This window comes from Colobus angolensis, unplaced genomic scaffold, assembly GCF_000951035.1.
Source record: "Colobus angolensis palliatus isolate OR3802 unplaced genomic scaffold, Cang.pa_1.0 Scaffold14, whole genome shotgun sequence".
Classification (NCBI taxonomy): domain Eukaryota; kingdom Metazoa; phylum Chordata; class Mammalia; order Primates; family Cercopithecidae; genus Colobus; species Colobus angolensis.
This window is the reverse complement of record NW_012114488.1, coordinates 10,405,240-10,432,163: the sequence shown is the minus strand read 5'-3', so window position 1 is coordinate 10,432,163 and position 26,924 is coordinate 10,405,240. Positions and strand designations below refer to the sequence as shown.

At 46.9% G+C, this 26,924-nt stretch overlaps 1 protein-coding gene across 2 annotated transcripts; it reads right to left on the bottom strand.

Moving 5' to 3' along the window:
• Positions 1-7,170: 7,170 nt before the first annotated feature.
• Positions 7,171-17,667, bottom strand: T (T, brachyury homolog (mouse)). 2 transcript variants are annotated; one of them, XM_011934963.1, is made up of 8 exons: positions 17,298-17,667; positions 16,381-16,670; positions 15,617-15,881; positions 14,734-14,868; positions 13,845-13,906; positions 13,651-13,712; positions 10,359-10,488; positions 7,171-8,106 (listed from the first exon to the last, which is right to left on the bottom strand). In XM_011934963.1, the coding sequence occupies exons 2-8, from the start codon at positions 16,584-16,586 to the stop codon at positions 7,833-7,835; spliced, it is 1,134 nt and encodes a 377-aa protein (XP_011790353.1). In that variant the 5' UTR covers positions 16,587-16,670; positions 17,298-17,667; the 3' UTR covers positions 7,171-7,832. The 2 variants fall into 2 exon arrangements, with proteins under 2 accessions (XP_011790353.1, XP_011790352.1); XM_011934962.1 differs by lacking the exon at positions 17,298-17,667 and adding an exon at positions 11,668-11,841 and having other exon boundaries at positions 16,381-16,857.
• Positions 17,668-26,924: the final 9,257 nt, after the last annotated feature.

The following is a 26,924-nucleotide window of genomic DNA, read 5'->3' as shown; positions in this document are numbered from 1 at the left end:
TGAGTTTGTTGAGCAAGTTGAATATGTCACACAAGTAAGCAAGTTCTGCAACCCTTTCTGTGTCACCGAAATGTGCTGCCAGTGGTGACTGTTTTTCTAAAAGAAATCTCTGGATTCTAAAAGAATCTCCTAATTCAAAAACTCTGGCCAGGGATCTACCTTTAGAAAGCATTGCACTTCCGTGTATGAGAAGGTGTGTGTGCTCTGCGTCCATCTCCTCACAGAGCTGCATGAACAGACATGAGTTAAGGGCATGTACTTTAATGTGGTTGATAATTTTAATCACATCATGCAAAATGTTGTTAAGTTCAGGTGACGTTTTGTGGCTAGCCAGCATTTCTCTGTGGATGACACAGTGTGTACTCACATTCAGAAGCGACTTCTTTGACCCGAGTAGTGAAACCAGAAAGCCATCCAGTGATGGCAGCCACTCCGTTCATGCATATACTGACACAAAACGACCAATTTAGTTTTCCCAGTGTGTAATCATTCGAAGACTTGAGTAGTTCTGCAGCTGGGGTGTTGACTGGCAACAAAAGAGCACATAACATATCCTCATGCACATCCTCTTGAAAAATATATCACACATAAACAAGGATTGCTGCCTTGTTGTCAATATCAGTAGACTCATCAACCTGGATTGTGCCCCACGGTGACTCATTAATCCTCTCTAACAATTGTGTCTCAATATCCTCTGCCATCTCATCAATTCCTCTAGTTACAGTGCTAGACGAATCTAAAACAGAATCTACTTAAAACATAAATCTCACAGGACCTACAAAATAAAAATACAATTTAAAAAGCAAAAACAAAAAACCAAGGTATACAGGCAACAAATAGCAGGATGAATGGAATGGTACCTCACATCTCAATACTCACATTGAATGTAAATGACCTAAATGCTCCACTTAAAAGATACAGAATTGCAGAATGGATGAGAATTCACCAACCAACTATCTGCTGCCTTCAACAGACTCACCTAACATGTAAGGACTCTCACAAATTTAAGATAAAGGGGTGAAAAAAGACATTTTAAGCAAATGGACACCAAAAGTAAGCAGGAGTAGCTATTCTTATATCAGATATAACAAATTTTAATTTAAAGCAACAGCAGTTTAAAAAGACAAAAAGGGACGTTATATGATAAAAGGCCTTGTCCAACAGGAAAATATCAAAATCCTAAATATATATGCACCAAACACTGGAGCTCCTAAATTTATAAAACAATTACTAATAGACCTAAGAAATTAGATAGACAGCAACACAATAATAGTGGGAGACTTCGTTACTCCACTGACAGCACTAAACACGTCATCAAGATGAAAAGTCAACAAAGAAACAATGGATTCAAACTATACCCTGGAACAAATGGATTTAACAGATATATACGGAACATTCCATCCATCAACCACAGAATACACATTCTATACAAGAGTACATGGAACTTTCTTCAAGATAGACCATATAATAAGGCCACAAAATGAACGTCAATAAATTTAAGAAAATTGAAATTATATAAAACACTCTCTCAGATCATAGTGGAACAAAACTGAAAATCAACTCCAAAAGGAACCTTCAAAACCCTGCAAATACATGGAAATTAAATAACCTGCTCCTGAATGATCATTGGGTCAAAAATGACATTAAGATGGAAATTAAAAAATTATTTGAACTGAATGATAATAGTGACACAACCTATCAAAACTTCTGGGATACAGCAAAGATGGTGCTAAGAGGAAAGTTCATAGCCCTAAATGCCTACATCAAAAAGTCGGGCAGATCACGAGGTCAGGAGATCGAGACCATCCTGGCTAACATGGTGAAATCTCGTCTCTACTAAAAATACAAAAAATTATCTGGGCATGGTGGTGGGCACCTGTAGTCCCAGCTACTCAGGAGGCTGAGGCAGGAGAATGGCATAAACCTGGGAAGCGGAGCTTACAGAGAGCTGAGATCGCAGCACTGCACTCCAGCCTGGGCCACAGAGCAAGACTCCATCTCAAAAAAAAATAGCTGCTTGGTCCAGGACACACTTTGCACCTGGAAGATGAAACTGGACCAGCTGAAATAGCTTCTCATCAAGACTCACTCCAGGACCCCACCCACGGCAGCCTCCACCCCAGAGCTGTGTCCTAACCTCCACCAAATACCAACTGATTCTCCGCCTTTCAGTGTCCGATTAAATTGTAGGACCTAGGTTCCCAAACCCTGATTTCCCTTGTTTTAGACACAACTATAACTATAGAGGTGATATTATCCCTTCCTGTCTAATAAAATTAGCTTTGTTTGATGAACAGGCTTTCCTGGAAGATGGCAATTGACCAAACAGCCACAATAACCGAGTGGCATATAATAGTAAGCTTTTATTTTGCTGATGTGTGCCCAAATAATGGGTTGGCTTTAGCCTCTAGGTATTTAGATAATGGCTAACCTTAATGGTAGACTCATGTTTACATTAAATACGCATAGCCTCAAGTACTATTTTAGATAATGATAGCTTTAGGGGGAAATGATAGAGGGTTTCCTAAAAGAAAGTATAGGAAATTTAAATGTTACAGACAAAACCTGACATTTTGTTTATTGTACAAGTCTCTAAATGGATCAAAAGATGTCATCTCTGTATTTTCATTTCTATATCCTCCAGTGCGTCATTGTTACAAAGACGAAACATAATCACTTTTAAAGGATTTGAGTTTAGAAAGTTGATTTACCAATAATTGGCTTACATGAATACATATCAAAGAAGAAAATTCCCAAACTGAGAAACATTGAATTTTTGCAGTCTCATTATACGATACTTGTATAATTATTTATTTCTTTGGAATTACTTTTTTTTTTTTTTTTTTGAGACGTATGTCACCCAGGCTGGAGTTCAGTGGCACGATCATGGCACTGCTGCCTGGATCTCCTAGGCTCAAGTGGTCCTCTCACCTCAGTCTCCTGAGTAACTGGGACCACAGATGTCCTATCACACCTGCCAAATATGTATATATATTGTAGAGCTAAGGTCTTGCCATGTTGCTCAGACTGGTCTCAAACTGCTGGGCTCAAGCAATCCTCCCACCTCGGCTTCCCAAAGTGCTGGGATTACAAGTGTGTGCCTCCATGCCTAGCGTAGCCTCTTCTTTTTAATGATAAGAAAGATATTAGAATTATAAGCATAAATATAAGAAAAATAAGCTTTTATTCTCAAAACTATTGCCTTGGAAATTGGGGAGAAGCTTTAATATCAAACCACTTATATTTCTCAGTAGGATGTCATAATAAGTGGAGTATCTATATTATACAGCACCATAATTTTCCTGTTTAGTAATACACTAAGACTTTCTAAAATATAATAGTATGCTAGAAAATAGATTTGGGGTTTTGCAATGGTTAAGTTTATGCGTCAAGTTGACTGGCCTAAAAAATGCCCAGAGAATTGGTAAGAGAGTATTTCTAGGTGTCTCTGAGGGCATTTCTGGAAGAGGTTAGTATTGAATTGGTAGACAGAGTGAAGATCACCTTCACCAATGTGGGTTGAGCAGCTTCCAATCTATTGAGGGCCATTTAGCACAAAAAGACAGAGGAAGGCTGAGTTCGCTCTCTCTGCCTGAGCGGAGTGGTCATCTTTGCCTGTACTCAAGACACTGCACACCTGGTTCTCAGGCCTTTCATCTTGGACTCATTACGCCGACAGCTTTCCTGGCTGCCCAGCTTGCAGATGGCAGATGGTGGGACTTACTGGCCTCCATAACTGCATAAGCCAATTCTCATCATAAACCTCTCTGTATATAGAAATACAAACATAAGTACAAATACATAGCATCTATCTCCTCTTTGTTCTGTTTTTCTGAAGAACCATGACTAACACAGTAGTGGATCTCTTTAACTTTCTATTAGCTTCTAGTTTTAACGATTAGGCTGTTTTAAACCTGATTATAAGTAAACTGTCTTAATCTTTGTACAGATGCCACATATTGACTTGCCCATATTCCTAACTAGGAATATGTTCATCAAATTCACCTTTTAAACGCATGATTCAAATATTTTTTTCTTGGCTGGGTGAGGTGGCTCACACCTCTATCTCCAGCACTTTGAGAGGCTGAGGCAGGTGCATCGCTTGAGCTCAGGAGTTCAAGACGAGCTTGGGCAATATGGTGAAACCCCGCCTCTACAAAAAATACAAAAATTAGCTGGGCGTGGTGGTGTGCGCCGGTAGTCTCAGCTACTCCAGAGGCTGAGGTGGGAGGATCGCTTGAGCCTGGGAAGTGGAGGCTGCAGTGAGCCAAGATCACGCCACTGCCCTCCAGCCTAGGTGAGTGGAGTAAGACCCCATCTCAAAAAAAGAAGAAAAAAAAAAGTCTTTCTAGACATCATAATTCCTATATACCACTACTGTCTCTTTCCAGAGGAAAATACATATAATAAAAGGATCAGAGGCCAGGAGCAGTGGCTCACACCTATAACCCCAAGCACTTTGGATGTCCTAGGTGGTAGAATAGCTTGAGCGTAGGAGTTTGAGACAAGCCTGAGCCACATGGTGAGGCCACATCTCTACAAAAAAAAACTTTAAAAATTAACCGGATGTGATGGTGTGCACCCATAGTCCCAGCTACTTGGAAAGCTGAGGTGGGAGGATCGCTTGAACCCAGGAGCTCTAGGATGCAGTGAGCTATGATCAGGCCACTGCACTCCAGCCTGGGGAACAGACCGACCAGTCACAAAGACAATAAAAAAATAAAAAACAGGATCAGGTCACAGATACTAAAACAGTTGCGGGTTTAAAGATCACTCCCACCTTACATATTGGTCAGTTCCACTGAAACCACAAAGACTTGGTGCTCAGATTGTATAATTCCGTGTTAAAAAAAGAACTAAATATTCTTTGGTCATGGGTCGTTCAGCACTCACCTGAATGTCAGGCTCATTCATAGGAATTTCCCAGCAGGCATGAGGGATGTGCATTCCAAACTGGGGCAGGAAGCCTGAGAGCTTCACATGAGTTTCTCATGTGCAGAAGCATCTTATTATAAGGGCTTCATAAACAGAGCTGGGCTTACAATGAGCCTTATGGGCTCAGAATCTTAACTACGATGTCTAACTCTCTGAGATTATATTTTGTTTGTTTGTTTGTTTTGTTGACACAGAGTTTCTGCTCTTGTTGCCCAGGCTGGAGTGCAATTGTTCTCAGCTCACCACAACCTCCACCTCCCAGGTTGAAGTGATTCTCCTGCCTCAGCCTCCCGAGTAGCTGGGATTACAGGCATGCACCACCACACCTGGCTAACTTTGTATTTTTAGTACAGACAGGTTTCTCCATGTTGTTCAGGCTGGTCTCGAACTCCCGACCTCAGGTGATACGCCTGCCTCGGCCTCCCAAAGTGCTAGGATTACAGGCGTGAGCCACCGCTCCCGGCGATTATTTCTTTTGTTACTTATAACCACCCTGATGGTTAAGCATTTTCTTCCCCATTTTTACAGTTCCGAAGATTGAAGTTTTGGAGTAGATAACTTTCCTAGGGTCTCACAGCAAGTAAGCCAAATGAACACCAAAATCCAGGCCTTTGACACCAAATTCCAGGCTCTTTCCAGTATACAGCTGCCACTGCCCACACTGCATAACCAGAAAGACTCTGTTTGAATTATTAAAATGTTAATTCCTAAAATTTGAACTCTGGGGCACCTTTAGAAACTCAAACTCTCAAGTCGTCATCTATCTTCCATGTGTGAAAACGGTCTTCCCCCCAACCTCAGAGCTTAAGGTCCCAGGGAAGGGGCATGTGACTCAGTCTCCCCACAGCCTCCACGGTGGGGCCACGTTCCCCAGTTGTGCGCTTCAGCTGCCCAAGCTCAGTCAACAACGTTTTCCTCTTATTCCCACACTAGCATCACTGACATCCACAAAGGGGCCAGCACTGGAACAGACCCTGAAAATACAAAACCCAGGCAGTCAGGGTCGTGGAGATGGACAAGTATTCAGTGAGGTGGTGGACTGTGCAGAGGGATCACTGGACATTGGGATCACAGGGTGGCACTGCCTGCCCTTAACCCCTTCTCAAATGTCCCCCAGCCCTCTTCCAGCAGAACCAGCACCTATGCAATTAGAAGCCACAGTCCAGATGACTGGAACTAGTTCTACTGCCCAACACTACCTGGACAGTGGGTTTACTCAATATATTCTCCCAAAATACATCAATCAATCTCCTGATTTGAGGGTATTGCCAAATGAGTAGTAGTAAAACCAAGAAAAACTTTTAAATGATAACTTACAATAAGACCATCCCGCTTGGAAAGCAGGCACAAATGATGCTAAAAAGCTAGCTATTTATAATTCAGTTCTGGGTTTATACTCAATAAGGCAAACACAACTTTGTCCTAGAACTGTTAAGTGAAGTCTAAAGAAGTCAGAGTTGGACAAGCGGTAAAGTTAGCAATGCTGACTTGGAAAAAACAACTTTTGCTATGCCTGTGGGCGGTTTCAAACCCCTGAGCCTTTTAACTTCACCGTTAATCACCGTTAATGTCCATGTTGCTAGTATATTCATAATGCCGCTTTGACACTCCTGCATTAGGAACCCAGCTCTAACCTACTGGCCACCTGTAACTTGGAATACTAAGGAATACTAAGGTGCACTTGGAATACTAAGGAATACAAGATTTGGAATACTAAGCTGGAAGTAGGGTCAACATTAAGGATTCCGCCACTAGATGGAGAAATTGTCCCAATCTAGCATCATTGCAGTTCTGCTTTGCTTTTGAGAAAAAGCAGTGGGAAAGATATTTACAAATGCCATTTTGTTCCAAGTACTATGGTAACTATACTTTACATTGACAAATGGTGGTTTTTTATCCATTTATTTTATGTATAGTACTTTAGCTTGAATAGGGTGGACATCCCATATTCATCTTGAAGACATCAGTATGTTCTACGTTCTGTCTTTATCCATGTCATCCATGATTCGATGTTGAGTAAATCTCTTAAAAACTATTTGACATCTTTTAAATTGCTGTAGCAATTAGCACTAAGTCTATGCAAATTTCGCTTCCAGTTTTGCAACAAATTAGATACAATATTAAAGTCTGTAATAGATTAAAATGCATTTTGGGGATAAAGTCTTTACCACCAGCTACAATAAATAGTAAATACTCACAAAAGGAGAGGCTTGACTAATAACTGGACCAATCACATTTTGCATATTGCATTTATTTTGCAGAAAATGCTTTCTGCTGATTGTCTTTGTCTACTTTGTCAAAAGAAAAGTATGAAACAGTTATAGTTTAACAACACAAGAGAGTAGCTACATGTGCTCCAAATACACACATTCTAGCGGGCAGAGCAGTCACATTTTCAATTCAACTAAAACCTGCTGTCTTCAACTATGATTTTATTCTGTCCTTGACAGCTCAACTCTAACTACTTGAAAGCAACAAGGAAGAAGATTAAGTGTGCTTTTTATCTCACGAAAGTAGGACAGGTGGAGTTTACAAATTCTGGTGTGCCAAAGTTGCCAATACACTGTACAAGAAATAAACCAGAAAAAGTTTCTGGACCCTGGCAAACATCTTTTCACTTTGAATCAGGTTGGGCCGACTGCAGCATCTCCATAGGTGGATTCATCTGTAAGCCACTTGGGACAGCACCGCTACTGCAGGTGTGAGCAAGGGGTGCTGGGGCTCTGGGGAACAGCGTGGCCTGTGCTTCTCCTCTGCTTTGAAAAGGAAGTTACTGAGGCTGCATTTCCTTCCTTAACCCATGAGACTGCCACTGGGTACCTAGTAGGTCAATCCAGTCACCACTAGTTGCCACGACAAAAAGTCACTGCATCTTTGGGGACCTGGGCCTTGCTGCTTCACATGGAAGGTGGTGACACAGGTGTCCATGAGGCTATGAGACGGCCTTGGGCTGCAGCGTCGTACTGGCTGTCCACGATGTCTGTGGCCGCGGCCGCCCCTTCGTACAGTGGGGATCCCGAGGAAGAGGGCGCCGAGACCGGATGGGTGAGGGGTGCGTAGTGTGCGGGGGAGCCCCGGAAGAACTGGGCCCCCAGCCCGTTGGACATGGCTGCTGCCTGGGAGCCTGGGGTGACGGCACCGTTGCTCACAGACCACAGGCTGGGGTACTGACTGCAACAGAAAGACACCAGTGAGCAGGGCCTGGGCAGGGGCTGCAGGGCAGCTAAGGACAGAAAAACACACCAGAATTCCCATTGGGAGTGACTGTGTAATAGGACGTATTTTTCTTTCAAACCTGTCATTTTCTCCAGATCATTACAGGATTCACAAGCACATCCTGTGATGTATAGAAGTTACTGTCGTATCTATTAATAAGAAACAAAATCATCAGGAAGATGACTAAAAAGATCATTCACATATTCAGAGCTCATGGAAGAGCGCTGTTAAGTTTCACTATGAAAGACCCAGACCAGGCCAGCCGCAGTGGGTGATGCCTGTAATCCCAGTACTTTGGGAGGCCAAGGTGGGTGGATCACCTGAGGTCCGGAGTTCAAGACCAGCCTAACCAACATAGTGAAACCCCATCTCTACTAAATACAAAAAATTAGCTGGGCGTGGTGGTGCATGTCTGTAATCCCAGCTACTTGGGAAGCTGAGGCAGGAGAATCGCTTGAAGCTGGGAGGCAGACATTGCAGTGAACCGGGATTTTACCATTGCACTCCAGTCTGGGCAACAAGAGCGAAACTCCATCAAACAAACAAAAAAACAAACAAACAAAAGAGAAAAGAAAGACTCAGACCAGCAGTTTTGCACTCTCATTCAGAATAAAACTTTTTGGATATTCTCAATCAAAAGTTACTGAGGATGGGCTTAAGTACAGGTTTTTATCTAGCACACCCCACCCCCAACACTGCAGTCATTCTCACAATGAAGACCAGAGTCTTAGTCCTAAAACACTAAGCAGCAGACATTCCTTAGAGTAACTCCAGTACAGACACAGTTCCCTGCACTTTGTCTTGTTCAGTACATAGGTGTGCTAGCATGGTGCCCAGCAGCAAGAAAAGCACCTGGCAGTCAGACTAGGAAGCCATCCCCAGTTCCTCCTTTACCTAGTTTTGTCACATTACACTTCGCCCGAGACTACTTATAAGGCTGCGTTTCTCAACGCGTAAAATGAGGAAGGTGGAAATGACTACTGAATTCTCCAGTCTAAGCACATGGAAGTGGATAGTATTCAGTTACGGTAAGATTTTATTTTGGGAAATAATCTTGTCTTTCTGTAAGTGAATAATGAGACCTTATGTTGTATCACCACACTGTTAAACAAGCCTGAGTTAATCGAGGCAGATTATTATGCCATTTTACAGATGAAAGCTTCATGTTCTAAGATGCCCAATTAGAGCCACACTGAAACCCTTGGGTGGGACCGCTGTCAGCAGCTTGCAGTGTGCCGGTCATCTGGTCGGGTGCAGGCTTTGGGGCGATGCTCTTGGAGCCCCTGAAAGCTTCTCTTGTTTACGCATTGCTGCTTTGTTTCTAATCACAGGCAATGGAATTCTTATTATGAAGGAATTGTTTTCTAGACAAGAGTTAAGATCTTAGGCATATTTTGGTATTCTAGAAAATGAAGTACAGTGCCTTTGAGGTCAAGATCACTTAAATCCAGGCTCGCTCTGCTGTGAGCTGGTCCAGTCATTTAGTATCTTTGGCCCTCCCTGCTCCCTGGAAAATGAGGGTTGACTTCTAGCTTTGGGATTTTAGGTTTTTATATTCATCCTATGAAGAAATGTAAGACATTTACCAGCCTGCTTGATTTTTAAGCCATTCTCCCTCTGCATAATTTGCAAATTGGTAACAAAAGAGTCATCATTCTTTACCAGTTACCCAGCACATACACTGAAGACTTCGATCCTAGAAAAGCCAACACATTTATTTCCTTAATTTAATAGATCCTGTTGGAAAAGTTTCTGAAAATATCTCCTTAAGCTCTGTCTGCTGATCCCAACGACCCTGTAGGAGACAGGCCGAGGCTGGGTTATTTTTTTTACCACCTTCCTTTTATATGTGAGGAAACTGAGGCTCAGAGAGGCTAAGAGACTTGTCCATCACATGAACCAGTAAGTGGCAGAACCAGGATGGGGACCGTGGTTTCATTCAGGGATGGGACAGCACAGCTCCCATTCCACACCTCGGCTGTAAAGGAGCCCAGTCGTTCCAGCGAACAGACTGCAAACAGGAACTCCGCAGTCATGTCACCTGCGATCCCTGGGCATAGCTGGCTAATACAGAATTCTAAATAAAGACCCAACCACCCACAGGGGTCAAGGAGAATAAGGACTAAGGGACCACAGGAATGGGAACAGTGTGAGGTCACAGGCAGAGCTCCCAGGATGCTTTGCACCATGTCCTGAACATACATTACCTGGAGCTGGTAGGTGGGCTGGCATTGTGGCTCACGGGGAGCATGCTGGGATGGGCAGGCATTCCGAGGCTGGACCAATTGTCATGGGATTGCAGCACGGATAAACATGCAGGTGAGTTGTCAGAATAGGCTAAGGGGAGAAGGTAAGAAAGTGCAATTATAGATGGTGTCTTCCAAGAACAAGAAAGTACAATGAAATATCACCAATAACTGAAGCTACCTAACACTGAAAACAAAATGTACATGGGATATTAACCATAGAAAACAATCCATTAGTCTATTTATGTGGTTATCAAGGGCTAAGATTTATTGCCAAATGTATGTATTTGAAAGCATACCCTGGTAACCCAAGCTTTTTCCCTTATCATCATATCAGTAGATGCCCTGCAGACATTGAATCTTACAATCACTCGACTTGGAATTACTTATATTTAAAAATAAATATATATTTACCCTGCCTTTTTTCCAGTGATTACTTCATAAGAATGGGCCATAGAAACCATTACTCCAGGCAAAATTAGAAATAAGACCTTCCTGCCTTGGAGTCTAGCCTCTGGTTGAACAAGTCCCAATGACTTCCTAACCCAATAAGGTCCTTTCATTTCAAATCAGCTTTAATTGCTTAATTGTTTTATGGTGTTCTTTAGTTATTTTCCTTCTTTTGGAGTCAGACAAAATTAAGTCTAGACATATACAGTGTTATAGAGAGAATTAGGCCAGGGAATCTTTATGGTCTATCCCAGTGTTCCTAATATTGGAGCATGCATTGGAATGGCCTGGAGGGCTTTTGAAAGCACACATTGCGGGTTCCACTGAGAGCTGCTGCCTGTCAGTCTGGAGTGAGGCCTGAGACTGTGCCCACTTGCGGGTGGTGCTGAGGCTCTGGCCTGGGCACCATATTTAGGGAATCGCTCGTCTAGTCAGGAATTCTTGAGCCTAGCTGCTCGTCATTGTCACTTTAGAGAGGTTCATAAAAGACTCGAACCTGGGCTCTCCTCCTATAAGGATCAACCACTGTTCTGTGGCGAGGCCCAGGAATCTGTCATTTTCAAAACCTGGAGCACCAGCTCTAAGGCCCATGCAAGGATGCAAGCCTCTGATCTGCGTCTCTGTGGCTGCTCTGCCAGTGGTGGCAGTGGCATAGACATAAATTGAAGGTCATCTCTTGAGCTACTAAAAAACTGGGCTTGGGTGTGGGTTCCAGGAAACCGTCTCTTTTTTTAAGATTCTAGACCCCTGCAGAATGCCCTTCCCAAAGTGGTCTTGCGGCCACCCACCAACCCCTGGCAGAATGAGGCTTAGGACTCACTTGGAGAATTGTTCCGATGAGCATAGGGGCTGGGGTAAGGCGAGGACCGGTGGCTCCTCAGGGCTGGGTACCTGTCACAACCGTGCGTGGAGGGGAGGGAGAGGGCACCTCCAAACTGAGGATGAGGATTTGTAGGTGGACACAGGGTGCTGGTTCCAGGAAGAAGCCAGCCCCCTACTGTGAGAAAAGAGAGGGAGCTGAGTAACCAGCATTAGTGCTCCCTCCACCACTCCAGAGAGCAGAGCCCAGGCCAGGGACTTCCCACCTTCCCCTCAGGGACCCCCTGATGGAGGAAGCACCCTGAGTGTCTCATACTTAAGACACAGTCCGCCTGAAGACCTCTGAGGCCATGAGCCCCACACTCACTACCACAGGTTACCCAAGGCTTCCAATCCTACCTGAGTAAACCCAGGAGCCTGGCCTCAGGCAACCTAAGCTGTTTCCTCCTGAGAATCCTCTGGATTGCTTTGAGATTTACTATTCCCCAAGGCAGGTCAGCTTTCCTCCCCTGAGCATGAATACAATGTAACCACAGGCAGAGAGCAGGTGAGAGACGCTGAGAGAGGTGAGGTGGTGCTTAGACAAGGGTGCCCTCCCCTTCTCCTCCTGCCACCCACAGAGACTCGGGAGCTGCCTTCCTAGCTGGGGATAGACCCCTTTACTGCTCCCTCTCCTGGTTTAGCCTCACCCCAGGAGAATTAGAAAGTGCTTGCAAGACTCCCCTTCCTTCCTCTAAAACTACAATTTCTTCTCCACTCATCTTTTCTCCTCTGAGACTGGGAGTTTTGTTCTGTCACCCAGGCTGGAGTGCAGTGGTGTGATCTTGGCTCATTGCAATCGCTGCCTCAGGTTCAAGGGATCCTTGTGCCTCAGCCTCCCAAGTAGCTGGGATTACAGGCGCCCAACACTACACCTGGCAATTTTTGTATTTTTAGTAGAGATGGGGTTTCACCATATTGGCCAGGCTGGTCTCAAACTCCCAGACCTCAAATGATCCATCCAACTCGGCCTCCCAAAGTGCTGGGACTACAGGCGTGAGCCACCGCGCCCAGCCTCTTCTATACTCTGTAAGCTTTGTTGTTTTGAATGAGAAAAAGCAACCCTTAGGGGAACAACTACTCTGGCTTCAATTTGCAAACTACTAACAGTTCTCCAGGCAGCACGGAAAGGAAGGGTGCAGACATGCCCTTGCTGCCCAGCCGGCCCTGGCCAGAGCAGTGGCTCACTCTGCTCAAGTGACTGCCCTTCTGTTGTTCAATCAGTCTAGGAAATGATGAAAAATATATTCAGAATAGAAAACGCCTGTGTAAGGAGGAGTGTGCCATGTTGATTCATCCAGCCTCTTGACTAGCCAGCGCTACCGCATTCATTATTTAACATCTCCAAGTCCCTTTCCAGGGTGGAGAGAACCGCCTAGGGTGAGACAGAGCATTTCTCCCAACAGATGCTGCTATATAATCCTCTATCCGACTCCTGGAACTCCTAGAGGTAGCTAGACTTAAATCCAACTCTCTCATCCTCAGAGCCACTGTTTCCACCAAAACCAGCAGGAGCTGGTGAGTCATTCGTAGAACCAAGGGGCTAAGGAAAAATTTTGTTCCTAAGCGTCACTGGAAAGATGGCTCTTCAACCATTAATGAAAGCCTCAAAGAGGATGTAATGAGCTAGATTCTCCTGTTGCCCAATACTGGAGAGTGTAAACACTCAGCTAGGTCTCAGTGATCCACCCCAGGCATGGTGGCAGCTGCCTCAGGGCAAAACAAAAGCACTAAGGAGAGTATCCACAGCCCCAATTAGAGCAGAGGTTAGATGGGCAACACAGCTTCAACATCACAGGGCAAAGAGCCTTGAACGACAGAAAGGCAATCTCACATTTCAGGTGCACCCAGAAACCCCCTTGTCTTCTCCATCTCCACTTCCCAGCTCTCAGCAAGTCTAGTCCGGATGACACAGAATGCCATGACAGAGTGCAACAAACCGTACATTGGGAGTACCCAGGTTGCTGGCTGTCTCCGGTTTCCTCCATCATCTCTTTGTGATCGCTTCTATCGAAACAAACCAAAAAAAAGTATATCGAATTGTCAAAAAGAAGGAAATTCAGAAAAGAGGGAGTGCAGCAACATCATCTTTCTGCATACTTCTTTGCCCAAGGGTATTTATAGTTAGAATTCTCTCACCTTTCCTTTGCATCAAGGAAAGCTTTTGCAAATGGATTGTACTTAATTTTAAGAGCTGTGATCTGAAAAACAAGAAATTGCATTTACTAATATATTCCCTATCAGTCAGGGAATTTAATTTGGCACCAAGAAATTGAGAAACGCCAGTACCACTTTTCAATACTCAAATATAATCTGACTTCTTTCCACATACAGTTTTCTATTTGGAACTGAAAATAGCTGGGTAATTGTAAAGCGTAGCACGTTTATGAAAAATTTTCAATGTCAATGTTCTGAGTGGGATTTATAATAAATTTAACCTACTACTAACAATGTTCCATGTGTATAAATCAGAAATGGCTGAAAACACAAGCTGGGGCCGCTCAGGAAATAGTGACCTGGAAGTTCTAGTTTTCGGTCAACACCAACAAGGTATCCAACTAATCCCCAATTTGCAGTACTTTGGGGTTGGGCTTAGGCATAGATTTACAGGCACCTATGCAGTAGCTTGTATCTAGTTGAGTCCTCACACTGCAGAGATTTGAGGGGCTGCCCCCCTCGCCAACCCTTTGGGGAAGATTTCCAAGGAAGGACATGTCCCTCTCTCACTCAAATCTTGTTCTCAAGAAATTTTCACACCATTTAACCTGAATGCTTTATGGATCTTTTGATTTTGAGCATTGAGATGTTTCTAGTTTTAAACACTTTCATGGAGAATTCAAGGGGAAAATTTTGAATGGGGACTTATTTTAAACAGTTGTCCCCTGTGCTTCCATTTCAAGTTATGGAAAATTATTTGAAGGGGCAGGAAGCCTTCCGGGCTCTCAGTGAGGTTAGCGCCTCTCCCCACTCCCCCAGAATCTCCACGGAGCAGCACACCGGGAAAGCAATCCCCCTCTGTCCTTCTCACCTCCTCGTTCTGATAAGCAGTCACCGCTATGAACTGGGTCTCAGGGAAGCAATGGCTGGTGATCATGCGCTGTGGACCCCCGACTCTCACTATGTGAATTCGAGGCTCATACTTATGCAAGGAGTTCAGCATGATCTGAGGGAGACAGATACAGGATTGGTGGCACTGAAAGTCCTGCGTTAAAACGGCAAAACATCCATTTCTCCAGGATGCAGAAAGTCCTCTGGATTCCAGGAAAGTGTCTCTACTGTTGAGGCAAGTGGAGTTCTACCAGGGGAGGCTTCTTCAGCGGTGTATATGTGCTATTCCCACAGCTTATTTGGAAATGGGATGTGAGATGCTACACACCGTTAAAAGTAATGAATGCTCATCACAAAATCCTTTCACCTGGTGGAATAAAGTACTAAGGCTTCCAGGAAGGCTATAGACATTTTTAAAGGCCTGGGCTTGTTTGCAACTTGCCTAACCTGGGGTCTTCCAGGAACAATCCCGACTGAAGAATGTTCTTCAGAAAAGCACGACTTTACAAGTTTGTTCAGACTCCACGCAGTAAGTACTGTGGCGCATGTTTAAATTTAAATGCGACTTTGCCATCAAGGCTGATATCTTTTCCACCCCTAGGAGAGTTTAGGACTAGACACAGAAGTTCCCCCAAAGCTCCAGACCTTCAAAGAGGAGTGCTCCCGCTCCCCATTCGCCAGGCGTGGATGTTAACAGATTAGTATAAACAGCACTAAAGGCCTTATTAGAGAATGCTGTGGCAGTTTCTCCAGGGCAGACGTCACCTCCCGTTCGAGCAGCGTCCCTTCCCACAACTCCCGAGAAGAAGCGCAACGCGGACCCCCCTCGTTCGTCCCAGACCTGGCGGGCTCCGCACACCTACCTGGCCCCCTCCGTTGAGTTTGTTGGTGAGCTTGACTTTGCTGAAGGAGACGGGAGCCTTCATCCAGTGGGCCCCGAAGTTGGGCGAGTCGGGGTGGATGTAGACGCAGCTGGGCGCCTGCGGCTCCGGCTTGCCCCCGGGCACCCACTCCCCGTTCACGTACTTCCAGCGGTGGTTGTCGGCCGCCACAAAGTCCAGCAGGAAGGAGTACATGGCGTTGGGGTCCAGGCCAGACACGTTCACCTTCAGCACTGGGAACATCCGCCTGGAAAACACGGGGCGGGCGCAGGAGGACCCTGACACTGACCGGGTAGGCCAGCGGCCGAAACTGGGCACGGAGGCCTCTGTTATTTCGGGGCTCGGAGGAGCCCCCTGGGGAACGTCCAACGGTGACTCCCAAGCTCCCCCTTCCCCGAGCCCTACCAGGTCCGGGTGGCCTCCCCACCATCTCCACGGCCTCGGGAGGCAAGGGCGGAGAGGACCTGGCGAAGGGTTTCAATGCTGGAGACCACAACCCAAGGGGACAGGCGGATGCCTTTGAGGTCGGGACCCTGGGGTGCGCGTTCCTCCTCCCCAAGCTTCCGCGGAGAAAACCCCAAAAGAGGGGCTTGCAGAAATGCACTCCAGGGAGTTAACCAGAGCGGGAGCCAACACAAAGTCCTCCTCCAGGAGAAAAAGAGTTCGACCTCCAGGAACTTGCCAGGCCCCCAGGCTGCCCAGGCGCTGAAGAGCGCGGTGCACGCGGGCTCCGGACGCGCACCCACCTGCCATTCTTGGTCACGATCATCTCGTTGGTGAGCTCCTTGAAGCGCAGCCACAGCTCGCTCTCCTCCAGGCCCACGCGCAGTTCGCGCTCCGTGGGGTCGCCCTTCTCGCTGCCCGCCTGCAGTTCGCTCTCCACGGCGCTCAGCAGGTGGTCCACTCGGTACTGCAGGCTCTTTCCCGCGCTCTCGGTGCCGGGGGAGCTCATCCTCCTGTCCGGCTCCCCTCCCCGCCGTCCCCGAAGCCCAGACTCTCTACCTGAGAGCCACCTTCCCCCTTCTTGGCCACCGCCCTTTCGAGAAAAGGGGCCCCTCGGGCGGAGACCTGTGACGGCTCCCGGGTCCCAGTACAGACCCGGGAGGAGGGCGCGGACCAAGACGTGGGGGGAGGGGACAGGGGCAGAGGGGTGGGGAGAGGTTATTCCACTTGAACTCCCCAAGGCTCTACTAGAGTAGGTCTCTGGGGACCGAAATTCAGTGCCCTCCCCATAAATAGAGCCGCGGCGGCAGCGATGGGGGGCTCGGCGGATTGGGCAGCGCACGCTTTGAAGTGCCGGACAGCAGCCCATTGGCCGAGAGCGGCCATATCAGACCCGGGAGGGCGGGTCTGGGAGGCCGGGGGCCAACAATGGGCTCCAGCACGCCTGTTTCATGTAAATCCTGGGCCCCAGCCCTCTGAGTCCCGGCCCAGTCCCTACACCCCCGCCCTTCCCCAAATGTTTGCACCTCCATCAAAGCGGCAGGGCAAGCCCGGGAGGAAGGTGAGCTGGACGCCCCGGCCCGCCCCAGCCCACACTTCCGCGAGGGGCGGCCCGGCCGCCTGCGATGCTCCCCGATTCCCGCGCGCGGGATCCTGCTCGCTTTTCCAGCGCGCCCGGATCCCGCAGCCGCTCCAGCCTGTAACGTCCGCGCAGCCTCACCTGTCCCCGCTCCAGGCGCACCTCCCTCCCCTCCCAGGCACTAGCGCACTCGGCCGGGCTTTGGGATGCGCTGCGCTCGTCTCGCCCCAGCAGTGCTGGTCTCGCGCCTCCGATGCCTCAACTCTACAGTCTGGCAGTTTCTGGTGCACCTGTCCCCACACGTCCCTCGCTCACGGAGCCCCAGGCAGCGTCACGAACACCCAGGATCGTGGATCAGCCCGCCCCGGCGTCGGGTGTCCCCGCGGCTCTCACCATCTGGAAAAGGAAACTGCGCGCGCAGAGATGGAAATGGATGGAAATAAGCAAAAGCAAAACGACCCCTTCTGGGAAGTGTCCTCCTCGCGCTCTTATAAAAATAGGACTTGATGCCGAGGTCTGCGCGCGCACCGAGTGTGCCCAGGCGTGTGCGTGGTTTCTGTGCCCAGGCGTGTGCGTGGTTTCTGCTGTGTCATTGCTTTCGCAGAAGGTGGGAGAGGGTCGGGGCTAGCGGGGTGGTCCCTGACAAGCGGGACTCGGGGCGCGGAGCGCCCGGCCCAGCACCAAGCGGTGTCAGCAGCGGTTGTTTTATTACCTTTCGGTGAGAACTTACGCGAGGAGAGCGAAGGAGAGGTGACAATGAGCAGGAAATAGTTCAGTGGGGTCTCTTTAAACCGTAACATTCCTCCTAAAACGGGAGCCCAGGAAGGGGGAAGGAGGCAGAAGCTCCCGCTTCCAAGGCCTGGCTTTGCGCTTCTGCACACCTCGCCATTCGCTGGACGAGGGTCTGGGGTAGCAGCCTTAGTTTCCCTGTCTCCTGGGCGGGCACCTCAGCCCCAGCCCCTCTGGAGAAAGCCGGCGCATCGGGTGGGGCAGCGGGTTCAGAGGAGTCTTGAGCCCCAGCAAGGGAGCTTTCCCGCGGACATGGTATCTGCGCCCCGCACCAAGTCCCCACTGCCCCCTGCCCCTCGCCCAGCCCGGCTCGTTCCGGGGTCGGGAATTGCTGGGGAAGCCGCCCAAGGGATCCCCGCCCTGGACTGGAGGGATCAACCCGCCTCGCGGTGTGCGGAGGGTTCCCAGGAGCCAGTCCCGGGAGAGGGTGCCTGCCACCCCGGAGGGACAGGGCTCCTGCAAGCCCTTCTCCAACTTGGATGAGTCAGGAAGCCGGGGCGGCTTGTCCCGGTCCGCATTTCTCAGGGTCTTTTGTTGTCTGGGATACATGGATATTCCCAGGGGGCTGACCCAAGGGGGGAAGCTTCCTTCTGGAAAGAGGCACCAAAAGGACCTCATTTGTTCCTGACGCCGAACCCTCCTAACACGCCTTCATTGGCCCATCCAGCCCTGGGCTTTGGCGGAGAGCGTGGTGCGTGTCACTCTCCTTACTCCGGGTATTAAAATGTCTAAGAGGTCATCGCTTGGGCCCAAGGCCTCCGAAGGGTAGGATAAAAGGGAAAAGTGGAGGGGAGGTGAAGGAGGAACAAGGGTGGGTCCCAGTCAATTTAGGGCCTCGGAACCTCAGGCACGAGAGCGAAACCTCTTCTGCGGCTTCCAGGCAAAGGAGTCCCGAAGGCCCAATCCTTCCCTGCGCTCGGACGGCGTCGCGGCCGCTTTCCCACAGTCGGGAAGCGCCAAAGAAGACTGGAGGATTTAACAGATCCCTCTAAAACTGTTCCAAACAGGAGGGGCACGGCCAAAGAATAATACAACTTCAGCAGGAAAGAATGTTCCGTTTCTAACATGCGTAATAAAATTTCTGCTTTCCACAGAGAATGTCCGAAGCGTTGAAGAGTACGACCCAGGAATTGAACCACCCAAGTCGGGGGAGGTAGAAGTTGGAAGTCACCGACTTTGGCCAGCGCTTGTGTAGTGTCACCTGTCTTCGCTTTCTAACGATTCTTTTTCCTCCCCTTTCTGTGGCTGATTTTCTGATCTTTGTTCCTCAGTTCCCAGGACCAGGCCCACTCCCTCCGCCTTTTCAGTGAAGGCTGCAGTGCATGACAGTTTACAGCCAAAAACTTCCTCCAGCCCGGCTATAAAGAATTCCAGTTAATAACAATGCGCTTCCTTGGGAGGAAAGAAGGGCAGAGGCACCGCCAGCTGTTTCGCTCCCAGGGTTTATCTCTCCTTGGGAAGCCCAGCCATTCAGAGAAAAACAGGACAAAGCGCTATGGCTGGGCCTCAGGATACAACTGTCCCACCGAAAACATGCTTGAAACATTTTATAAGAAAACACACACACACCCCACTCGACTCCCAGAGAGGCAGTTTTCCTGGGCCCAATCCCTTCTGAAAAAGCAAAGCCATTTATCTTTAGGAGCAGCCAACAGTGAAGCTATAACAGGCTCAAAGAGGGATGGAGGACAGCCTCGCGCGACTCTTACCCGACACTCTCGTCCCTTTCTTTCTGCAAGAAAGAAAATGAATTTCTTTCCTGATTATATATGCACTCCTTGTAGAAATATTATATATGTATCTGTCTTCATATACATGTAAAACAGTCACCCTTAGTATCTGTGGGGGATTGGTTCCAGGACCTACAAAGATGGCAGAATCCAGGGATGCCATAGTTCCTTGGCATGGTATTTGCATATAACCTATGGACTTCCTCCATGAACTTTAAATCACTTCTGGATTATTTATAATACCTAATACAATGTAAACGCTATGCAAATAGTAGTCATACTGTATTTTTTTTTATTTTGTGTAATTTTTCTTCTTTTATTATTGGGGAGAGGGAGTTTCAAATGTTTTCTATCAATTCAATCAACCACGGATATGGAACCTGTAGCTATGGAGGGCTGGCTGTATGTTTATATCTCTCTGTGTATATAAATGCTAACCTCAAGCACTAAACAATGTTCATATTTTGGAGTGTGTTCCTCGTCTTTTTTTCATTTTGTTCTTCTCATGAGCTCCTTCTCCCACACTGACTAAGCGGACTGAACGCAAACATTCACATGTTCTACATCAGAGATAACAGCCGTGTCTCATGGCCAATAATTCTGCCACCAATTGGTTTATTTGTCTCTCCCATTAAAAGAAACCCAATGGCTTTTGTTATTGCTTTCAAAGGTGTGTAACGTAATTCTTTAGACCTTTACCACTGTAAATTTTAAAAGCCCATTGGGTTGTTTGGGGTGGTTGTAGTTTTGTGGGAGAGAACAGAGACTTGCTTTTTTAAAGTCTTCCTCTCAGGACAAGGATCCTACCCTGTGCACAGCCGGCCCCTCCCAGCTGCTCTGGGGAGAAGGCTTGGTAAGGTGCTCCTTGATCTGCAGGGAGGCTGTGGCCATGCTGGGTGGATGCAGGGATGACTGTCAGCCTCAGGCTGCATCTCAGAACCAGATTCCATCCAAGCTATCTTTTTGGAGTCAGTGGGCTTTGTCACACATGACAGTGTATGGTTGTTTTAGTGGCAGGAGTTCACACATTAACAACAAACCAACCTGCCCCATCCAATGTTTGGGAATGTCACAATCCCAAACATTTCTCCTTAAAACTCTAGTGCTTCAGCTCCGTCTCTTTGGAATTCAAAGTTCCAGAGGGGAAATCTGTGGGCTGCTGGTTTTTGATCTCTTCCTCGATAGAGAAGGGTAGCTTGAGTTTTTCTGCCCGGATACTTAATCTTTTCAATCCCTTGTGGATAAGTTTCTTGGTGATATGTTTCAGTGGGAATCTGCCTTTACTGATTTTGCTTGGCATGCAGGGAAAGCCCTTTCCAACTCAACAAGTCTCTTTAGTTCTGATTGGTATGACCGTGAGTACTGTTTCCACTTCAGGGGTTATCTGTACTTCCGAATCTGAGGATCCTTGCCTATTCTCCCGCCTCCTCCCCTGGTGTTGTTTCGGCTCTTAGATCTTTCTGCATATATTAAATGGCTTGTGAAATGTTTTTTCCACACCACTCTGTCAATTTGCCTCCATGTCACTTTTGGTTTTTACTGCCTCCAATGCAGATTTTATTTCTCTGTTGTAGCCTCAGTTTTCTGATAATCCTTATTTCCTTGGCGTCCCTTGTCATCTTATTCCCTTGTCTTCTAGAGCAGCCTTTTTGCTTCTTAATGTCCTGTTTCTGTTTCTTAGAGGCTGTGATTCTCTGCATCTTCTGGTACTCATGGTTTATTTTTTCCCAAGGCTGCTTTTCCTCTGTGTCTTCTGAATAATTGCTTTCCCCGCTTCCCTTTCAGCCCTTTCAGGGAGTCTCCACAGTCTTTTCTCTTCCTTCCTCCTCCTCTTATACAGAGGTGACTGCCCAGTATGCCTCCTGCAGGGCTGCACTCTCAGGCGCCCTGGATGGATGCCTCTTTCACAGCCACATTGGGAAGAAAGAGGTGTGGAGCCTGCCTTATTCACAGTGAAACCAGCCCCTGACTCATGACAGGGACTCAGCAGGCCTTCACTGAGTGGCTGCGTTGGCAACATGGAAATGCAGTAGCAGTCTATGTAAGAAGAAGCAGTAGCACTGTACTCAAATCCACTGGACACATGCTACTGAGCACTTTCATCAAGAACAAAACATCAGTCCTTCACATTTACTAAAATGCAGGATGCCTCTGAAACTCCAAGGGTCTTTCTCTAGTAACACGCTCATTGATTCAAATAGTCAGGTGTTTTGGAGAGAGTAAAGGAAGGGTTTCCTGCGAAAATTGTGTATTAAATGAGACCTTAAGAATTACTATGAGTGAGCTATTCCAAGGGAAGCTTGAAGATGAGAGGGCAGGAACATGCTTTGAGGCTGAAAATGACTCCAGTAATCATGACTGGGGACCCCATGCAATCGTTTAATTCATATTTATATACCTATGTATGTCATACTACTGGAAATTTTCTTTCTTCCTCCTCCACAACTAATTTTGAAAAATCCTACTTTGGCCCTGAATAAAGTATGAAGCGCCCCACAAATTATCTGGCAGAAAAGAATGTTGGAAATAAATGCAGGTAGACGTACACACACACATACTCTGGCTGGACCAGCTCCAACTTCCATAATCACCATTTAGCAGGAAAGGTTGACATGATGTCCCTAATCAGAACATGCTGTGGTCACTGTTTTGAAGGGATCTGCAGGGCAGGCAGTCTCTGAGTTCTGCACCAGGGCCTGACACTTGCCGGAGGAAGCAGGGGTGGGAGAAACCAGCAGGAGCTCCCCAGAGGCCGCTGGGGAGAGGAGAGGGGTGGGGCTGGGCCCCAGAGTGGAGGGAGGTAGCTCTTACTGTTGAAGAACAAGGGATACTCAGGAAGGCCGAGTGGAGCTACAGGACCCACAGAGCCCCTGGGCACCTGAGGAAGGAGAACCTACAAGATTTATAAAGTGTACAAATCTGGAGCAAACTTCAGATCAACAAACTGAGAGAAGACAGTCTAATTTGAATGACAGTAGAGACTCAAAAGTCACAATCGCCTATTTAATAAGAACAAGTGGGACGTCACGGCAGGAGGGGTGAAGCCTGGCAGGAAATGTTAGGTGAGACCAAGTGCTGAGTGTGTGGTGAGGGAACATAAACTAGGAGGAGATGAGATCAAACAGGGGCGGAAATGGATGGGATTGCAATACCCTCAACGGAACCGCAGGAAGAACTCTAGAAGAGACTTGCAATAATTCTGGAAATGGAGCACTTTTAGAGGGTTCCTATAGAAATTTCCATCAAGACTGTAGGCAAAGACTATGAACCAAAAAAAAAAAAAGTGACTGAATTATAAGAATACTCTGAAAGGACTGTTGAAGGCTAGTGGAAAAAACGGAAGACAGGTCAGAACAGAGCTGAAATGTGCAGAAGGACTTGTCAGTGGCGGGAGAGAGGGGAGGAGGCTGCAGTCGGGAGGTAATGGGAGGACCAGGGTGAGAGACAGAAGCCGGGAGGGAAGCTAGGGCTGAGGCTGCCATGGGGGCGGGGAGTGAAGGGCTGTCCTCCCTATAGATCAAGTATCAGACTGATAGTAAAAATGGGACAAAGGGGAAGGACTTAGCACACCTGTGAGAACAGATTCAGAATCAGTGGTTCCCACCACAGGCACTTCGGCTGAAAAGACACCTCGGAGGAGAAAAGCCCATTTGGAAATTAGAATTAGCACATTCTACGTGGGACACTCACAGCTCCAAGGTAACAACCTGTCCCAGCCCCAGAACCCTAGAAGGAGCTGACATTCACTGGCGCCTATTGTGTGCGAGGAATTGTGCATACACTACCATTTAGACATTGATGGGAGGTAGTATTCCCTCTTGTATATATAAGGCGACTCAGAGAAAAGAGTAAAAAAAATTGAGTGGCATTTCGATTTCTGATTTGTCTTATTAACCACAGGTTATTTCCATTAGACCAGGTTAACTATGTGAGAAGTAGAAGCAAAGTATGTGAAAAGTAGAAACAAGTTTTTTTCTTTCACCCACCATATTCATACAACCACATATGAAAGGAATCTGGTGTGCTTGCACTCGAGTGTGAGTGTGTGTGGGTGTGAGTGTGCTTGCACTCGAGCGTGAGAACGTGTGTGTGCTTGCACTCGAGTGTGAGAGAGTGTGTGTGCTTGCACTCGAGTGTGAGTGTGTGCGAGTGTGCTTGCACTCCAGTGGGGGTGTGTGCGAGTGTGCTTGCACTCGAGTGTGAGTGTGTGTGGGTGTGAGTGTGCTTGCACTCGAGCGTGAGAACGTGTGTGTGTGCTTGCACTCGAGTGTGTGTGTTTGGAAAAGAGAGGTGGTGGGGAAGCTAGTTGACTTTACTTTTGAAATCTAAAAAAAGTTTAGTAATCTGAAAGGCAATAATAGGAGCCGGGGGAAGAAAATCCCACCACGTAAATAACTTCCAATCCAGGCTGAGATGCTGAGCTATAACCACAGATGTGGACACTAGAGAGAAAAACAGATGCCAAACCATGCTTAAGCCTAAACACATTATCCTGAGTTTCCAAAGAACCCTGTGAGTCAGTACTGTTAACCCCCTCCTTTAAAAAAGGTCATAATAAAAGGAAATGTACATCAGAGAGGTGAAGAAGTTTGCCCAAGGTTACAGTTAGTGTGTAACTAGAATTCCAAATTATGCTAATGAACTATGATAATTCCAAAACAAGAATAGGAAGACAAAGATTAACCCCTTGTATGATTGCATGAGTGTCTGCTCATGTATAACGTTCAAACATGGTTGATTTCAGAAGTTGGCTTTAAAAAGAAACCTGTATCACGGTTATCACTACAGTGCTTCTTTTGAGTATTAGAGGGATTAAGATGAGAGGCAATGAAAGGAAAGCAGGGGGGTGCCGCAGGAACTTTGTGCAGTGCTGCCTGGAGAGGTTTGAATGCACAGCACATATTTTCATGTGTTTCTCATGTTTGTGGGAAAGCAAAATTGTGTTAAGATGACCAAACCTAATTGAAACCTTGAAACCTAAAAATGTGAGAATTTTATTATTCCAACAGGAAATACATATAGTGAAACAGTTAGCTAGTTGGCTAGAGTACAGGACTAAAGATCAGGTAAACCGTGGCCTTAAAATGTGGAAATCATGCGGTATCTTTAGCCCAAGTTTCTTTCACAATTTATAAGGTGGGAGTGTTGGCTCCATACAAAGGTTTGTGAAGTTTAAAAAACTAGTTCTGGGTATTGCTTTCAGCTATATCCTGAAGTGAGGAAAGGTCCTTCTAAAATACATTGGTTCACTGCCTGCCTGGCATAGGACCACAGACTTATTTTTTGAGTCTTTTAGAAGAAGGTGCTTCAGTTAACAGACCTACAGAGGATGGAGGTCTTTAGTATCTTCTTTACCTTCAAAGTGTGCTTCTGGGAACACCTTCCTTGAGAAAGACAGAACACATGCACTTAATGATGAGTGCTCAGCTATTTCCACCATCCTTAGCTTCGAAAGCTATGCCCGATCTAGAAAATTTTTTTTTTTTTTTTTTTTTTTTGAGACTACATCTCACTTTGCTGCTGAGGCTGGAGTGCAGTAGCCCAGTGATAGCTCACTGCAGCCTCAGCCTCCGGGGCTCAAGCAAACCTCCTGACTCAGCTTCTCAAGTTGCTGGGACTACAGGTGCATGCCACTAGATCTGGCTAATTTTTTATTTTTTGTAGAGACAGGCTCTCGCTATGTTGCCCAGGCTCATCTTGAGCTCATGGGATCAAGTGATCCTCCTGCCTCGGCCTCTCAAAGTGCTGGGATGATTACAGGTGTGAACCACCTTGCCCAAGCAAGAAAATTCTTTATTGGCTTTCCTCTCCATTTGTTCTTTTTTTTTTTTTTTTTTTTTTTTTTTTGAGACAGAGTCTCCCTCTGTTGCCCTGGCTGGAGTGCAGTGGCCGGATCTCAGCTCACTGCAAGCTCCGCCTCCCGGGTTCACACCATTCTCCTGCCTCAGCCTCCCGAGTAGCTGGGACTACAGGTGCCCGCCACCTCACCCAGCTAGTTTTTTGTATTTTTTAGTAGAGACGGGGTTTCACCATGTTAGCCAGGATGGTCTCGATCTCCTGACCTCGTGATCTGCCCGTCTCGGCCTCCCAAAGTGCTGGGATTACAGGCTTGAGCCACCGCGCCCGGCCTCATTTGTTCTTTCACTCTAAATAGGTTTGACAAATTTTCTGTGTTCTTTTGGAAACAGTAATGTATGTATATCTCTCTGGGAGTTCAAAATACTGTTTAAGGATTATATTCTACTTATGCTATTTTCTTTTCTTAAGTCTTTTCTTGTCTTCTGGTCAGATGGGGAAGAGAAAAAGTGGCAACCTTTTCTTTTTAAAAAAACTCATGCCTATGATAGCAGTAATCCACCAGGTATCACAGTAGGCATTTAGTCATTGCCAATGGAATGGAAGGATACACGACTAAATTTTTAGCGACTCCTAGCTCCGTCCCCATAGCTCATTAATTTTTTAATTTTCCCAAGTGCCCTTGCAATTCAGTCTATAGGAATATGTAATATTGAAGATTACAGTTCGATTTTTGATGTGATTTGATGCAGGAGGGGATTTATTCTGGCTGCTGTGTTGAGAACGACAGGGACAAGATCGGAGGTAGGAAACCTAACTGAGCCACTGCAGCGATTAGAGTAAAACACATCATCTCCTTGGCCCAGCGAGGTAGGCAGGGAGAAGGAGTTGAACCCTAGGTAAACTTCGAACGTAGAGCCCACAGGGTTTGGTGGACAGGTTGAATGTGGAAGGTTGAGAGACACACCCACATGGAGTGGCCCATTAGGCTGTGGGATCTCCTGATGCTCAGGGTTGAGGTCCGAGCTGGTGATACATCCAGGAGTTGACAGGACACGGATGGTATGGAGTCATGGAACTGGGTGAGCTCAGCAGCAGAGGCCTCAAGCCTGCATTTCCAGTCACAGGTCTAATGTAAGCCTACAGAGCTTTCAAGGTTGTCCAAAAGGTACACGTTGGCCTTCTTTAGAAACAAGAATCATAGGGCCGGGCACGGTGGTTCATGCCTATGATCCTAGCACTTTGGGAGGCCAAGGCAGGTGGATCACGAGGTAAGGCATTCGAGACCAGCCTGGTCAACACGATGAAACCCCGTCTCTACTAAAAATACAAAAATTAGCCAGGTGTGGTGGTGCACACCTGTAATCCCAGCTACTCAGGAAGCTGAGGCAGGAGAAGCACTTGAACCCGGGAGGTGGAGGTTGCAGTGAACTGAGATCGTGCCACTGCACTC

What these genes read in the sequence shown, in the direction of transcription:
- T (XM_011934962.1), bottom strand. Translation starts at nt 16,586, where the DNA reads ATGAGCTCCCCCGGCACCGAGAGCGCGGGAAAGAGCCTGCAGTACCGA. An exon ending in GCAACCTGGGTACTCCCAAT is followed by an intron (nt 11,842 to 13,650) that starts GTACGGTTTGTT and finishes TTCTCACAGTAG; the next exon opens with GGGGCTGGCTTCTTCCTGGA. An exon ending in TCATCGGAACAATTCTCCAA is followed by an intron (nt 10,489 to 11,667) that starts GTGAGTCCTAAG and finishes TTCTCCCCTTAG; the next exon opens with CCTATTCTGACAACTCACCT.